The following is a 4394-nucleotide window of genomic DNA, read 5'->3' as shown; positions in this document are numbered from 1 at the left end:
TAATCAAAGTGAACCAATACTCAGACAGAAAATGTACTTTGCAAAAGTCCTGCAGAAGCATAAATCCATAGCACAGAATCTCTGCACATGCCAAGTTGTTTATATTTACATTACAACAATGGGCTTAGTTTCACCTGCTCAAGGTTGAGATGGTTATTTGGGTTCAGTGGGGAGAAGAAAAAATATCTCTCTCAGTTCTAGGCATCATTTAACACTAGTGAAAGGAAGTAGAAGAGCTTACACCAGTAAGCTTATTCCTGACAGAAGCAGAGAGGTAGGCTACATGGGTGGTAGTTAGTTAACTATGATAAGGATTGGAAAGGTGGAATTTGTTTTATGATGAAAGTTTGAGCCAACTGTTTTAGACTAATCAGGGATGAAGGATACATAGGCTATAAGTTTTCTTTAAAATGTCATCCTAATTGATTCTAAACATTACCAAGTTCAGAGTACATTAATTTAGGTAGTCTCTCTGGCATTTTTTGGTGATTAATTTACATTGAAAGGCAATTTATTAATTGAAATAACATATTTTCTCTTGGGGAGGGTTTGGTGAAAGCATGAATATTCCTTTACAGTAAAAGGCAAAGAAAAATGTCAAAAGCACATCATGGCTGTGAAATTCCAAAAGATCTAATATTTGCCTTTGGTTGTTATTCCTCAATGAGAACTTAAGTCTCAGAACCTGTTCATCAAACCAAGAGTTTGCTAAGAGACATCAATCCCCATTCCCATTCTCAACACACTTTTTCCATTTTTCGTTAAAATTAATCCACATGCTGAAATTTTTGTTAGTAGAAAAATAGAACCTGAATTTCTTCTCCTCTTCTCTATAGGATCCTGAGAAAATTTAGTAGGACATTTCATGTTGCTTATTTGGCTTTTACTCATGTCTTCTGTATAATAAGACCCTAATTTTATTTGTGTCACTAGCTAGGAACGATTGATCAAAAATGGGGAAAAGTGAAAGAAGTTTACAGGGTCCAGCTAATACACCTTATTGGTCATTGTGGTTTATTGCAAACAATAAAATGGTATTGTCTCCACTGTAGTAAAATGGGCACCTTTGTGCTAGGTCATATTTCTGACCTTTACCTTTCTAGTTGTATTTTATTTGTACATTTTTAATAAAATCAACAACAAATGGAGTTAGAACAAAAATTGGTCATTTGAGAGAGGTAACATTTCCGAGTTCAGTAGGAAGCTAAGCATAATCTAAAGTGTTAATGTTCATATGTCAATCTCACAAATGGTATTTGTTTAGTACTTTATCACTACAATTCTATGTATAAAAGACTAGCCTTGCTAATCCATCTATGAATGGATTCTAATAGAGTAGTGATTTTTTTTTTTAATGTATGGTTCATGAAATCACATACTAAAGTGTCAGAATAGAAGGCATTTTTTTCCCTGAGACTACTGTTCTTAAAACTCTTAACATGCTATGTTCTAATATAAATTATACTATTTTATGATCATATGTTATGAAAATCACAATACTGACTATTTTCTGAGTAAAAATAGTTTTTTTTTAAATATTTTCACTTTTTTTTTTTAGAGAGAGCTTAAGTGTCTTTTTTTTTTTTTTAAGATTTATTTTATTAATATATGTAAGTACACTGTAGCTGTCTTCAGATACTCCAGAAGAGGGAGTCAGATCTTGTTGTGGATGGTTGTGAGCCACCATGTGGTTGCTGGAATTTGAACTCTGGACCTTCAGAAGAGCAGTCGGGTGCTCTTACCCACTGAGCCATCTCACCAGCCCCGTAAAAATAGTTTTAATGTAATGGCATTAAGACATTTTGTAGAAATATATTTCCTGTTTATATAAAATTAAATTCCATGAACAACATCTGGACCAGGCCACCCATATAAATACAGAAATGTTCTCCTAAGATGTGATGAAGCCAGAAGAGGGAAGGTTAAGAGTATGCCCCATGTTAACATAGAAGCTGAGAGTTCACCTCAACTTTGCCAATGATGACACAAGTAATTGGGACCAATCAAATGCTTTAGCTTCCTCAATTTGAAACGAGTTTCTATTGATTATTAATACTGTTAGAATTAATCCATTTAATGAGTACAAAATGTAAAAATAAAAGGGCTGGACTGTTGCTCAGTTGAGTAAAGTTGAGTATAGTACTAGCCTAGCATGTGTGAACCATTGGTTCAATTCCTAACACTATAAAAATGCAAAAAGGAAAAAAAGAAAAAGAAAAGAAAGGAAAGGAAAGGAAAGGAAGGGAAGGGAAGGGAAGGGAAAGGGAAAGGGAAAGGGAAAGGGAAAGGGAAAGGGAAAGGGAAAGGGAAAGGGGAAGGGGAAGGGGAAGGGGAAGGGGAAGGGGAAGAGGAAGGGGAAGGGGAAAGGGCAAGGGGCAAGGGGCAAGGGGCAGGGGCAGGGGAAGGGGAAGGAGAAGGGGAAGGGGGAGGGGAAGGGGAAGGGAAAAGTAAAGTAAAGGCTAAGATCACTTAGGCCAGTGTACAGCACATTCAAGAAGGCTGTTAGAAAAAATGGATAAAATTCAAGATATACTCTCTGTTCTTTATTTTCCTTGTTTTACTTTTTTAGTGCATAAAATAATGAATTTCATTGTGACATTGTTAAATATGTGCCTTGTACTTTATTCATATTCATTAATACACTCTTATCCAAAACCACCGTCGACTCTTTCTTTGTCTGTCCTTAAATGCTCATGCATCTGCTCTCATGACATATGTATGTATGTATGTATGTATGTTATACCTTCTACTTATGAAGGTAATATAATTTTCCCAGCCTGGCTTATTTAGGTTAGCATGTAGTTTAAACTAATTACCAAGGGAACTTTAAACTTCTTTTTTTCTTTTTCTCTTGTCTCATTGAAAATGAATTCATGTCTGGGACACTGAGACCATAAGAGCACTATGTCCTCTATTATAGGTATTTGCTATTTCATAATACATTCATGAATATTTGTTCAGTCCAGAAAAGCACAATTAATCAAAATTGCAATTACTGAGAAGGCTATAAAAACAACATTCTCTTCTTTCCAAAACCATAAACTCTTTGAACTCTAATTCCACCTAAAGAATGCAATCAGCAATGAAGATGTTTGGCATCATCCTGATTGTTATCTTCTCTGTGTCCTGTGGTCCTTCGGGTAATGTTTGGAATGTGGAATAAATGTGAAAGAGAATATTGTTTTCATAAATCCTTTATATGAAAAATATTGCTTGGAACATAATATGAGGAAATTCATTTTATTGTTTGGTTAATGAAAAAATGAGTAAAGCAAATAGTTAAATAATCAGAATGTTAATTAGTAAAAAATAATTAAATAATTATAATGATAATGCAAAATGGTGCATTGGACCTGGTGATTTTGTAAAATGATGATATTAACCTGTTCCTTATCAGTAGGAAATATTTTTCTTTCAAATCTAAGTTCACTAACTGACAAATTAAGACTTTTAATAAGAGAGCAGCAGGAGTGCTGTTGATTTCAGTTAAACAGCTCAGCTTTTTTTCTCATGGTCTTTTTTCCTTTGAGAGATTATATTCAAATTAAATATTTGAAACATATCTTGAAAAGGAAAATGCTAAGAGCAATGAAAATATTGTTTATCAAGTAAACTTGAAGGAGAAAAGGCTTTATTAATGTCACTAAGGTATTATTTTACACACAAAATTGTGAAATTCTATGCAACAGATAAGGGTATCCATCTATCCATTTATCTATCTATCCATCTATCCATCCATCCATTCATCTATGCATCCATTCACCCATTTACCCATCCAACCATTCATTCATATGTCTCTTTGCCTATCTGAAATAAACTTTGATTAATAATTATTGATGTTTTTCTCCAGCTCCTCAGATGAAAACAAGAGATGTTGCAGAAAGAACACACAAATGTTCCCTGGTCCGTGGTACATGCAAGTCTGAATGTAACAATTGGGAGTATAAATATAACTACTGTCACACTGAGCCCTGCTGTGTGGTGCGAGAATACAAAAGAATGGAGAAATTATTGACTACTCCCAAATATACAACTTAAAGTATGAATTGTAAATCTAATACATGATTGAACTATACAAATTACTAATAAAATTGGATTTTTAAGTTTGTATCAAGTGGGATGCTTATGACATTTTAGATTGCACTATGATAACCTGGGATTTCTTTTTTAAAAATGTATTGGTTGCTTTATTTATTTACACTTCAAATATTATCCCCCTTCCCAATTTCCCCACAAACCACCCCCTATCTCACCCCTTCCCCTGCTTCTATGAGGGTGCTCCACACATACTCACCCACTCCCACCTCACCACCCAAGCATTTGGGACCAAGGGCCAGATAAGAATTTCAATGTTGGATAGAGAAAATAGAAAGGAAACATAAAAATGTTTCTGG

General features: G+C 34.3%; 1 protein-coding gene across 1 annotated transcript; it reads left to right on the top strand.

The window, feature by feature from the left end:
* Positions 1-3070: 3070 nt before the first annotated feature.
* Positions 3071-4038, top strand: Defb113 (defensin beta 113). The gene is made up of 2 exons (XM_021157996.1): positions 3071-3140; positions 3851-4038. Exons 1-2 carry the CDS (start codon positions 3071-3073, stop codon positions 4036-4038), a joined length of 258 nt encoding a protein of 85 aa, XP_021013655.1.
* The last annotated feature ends 356 nt before the right edge of the window (positions 4039-4394 follow it).

This window comes from Mus caroli, unplaced genomic scaffold (genome assembly GCF_978045245.1).
Source record: "Mus caroli unplaced genomic scaffold, Mus_caroli_1 scaffold_1, whole genome shotgun sequence".
Classification (NCBI taxonomy): domain Eukaryota; kingdom Metazoa; phylum Chordata; class Mammalia; order Rodentia; family Muridae; genus Mus; species Mus caroli.
Note: the sequence above shows the minus strand (reverse complement) of the source record. Positions and strands in the feature narration are given on the sequence as shown.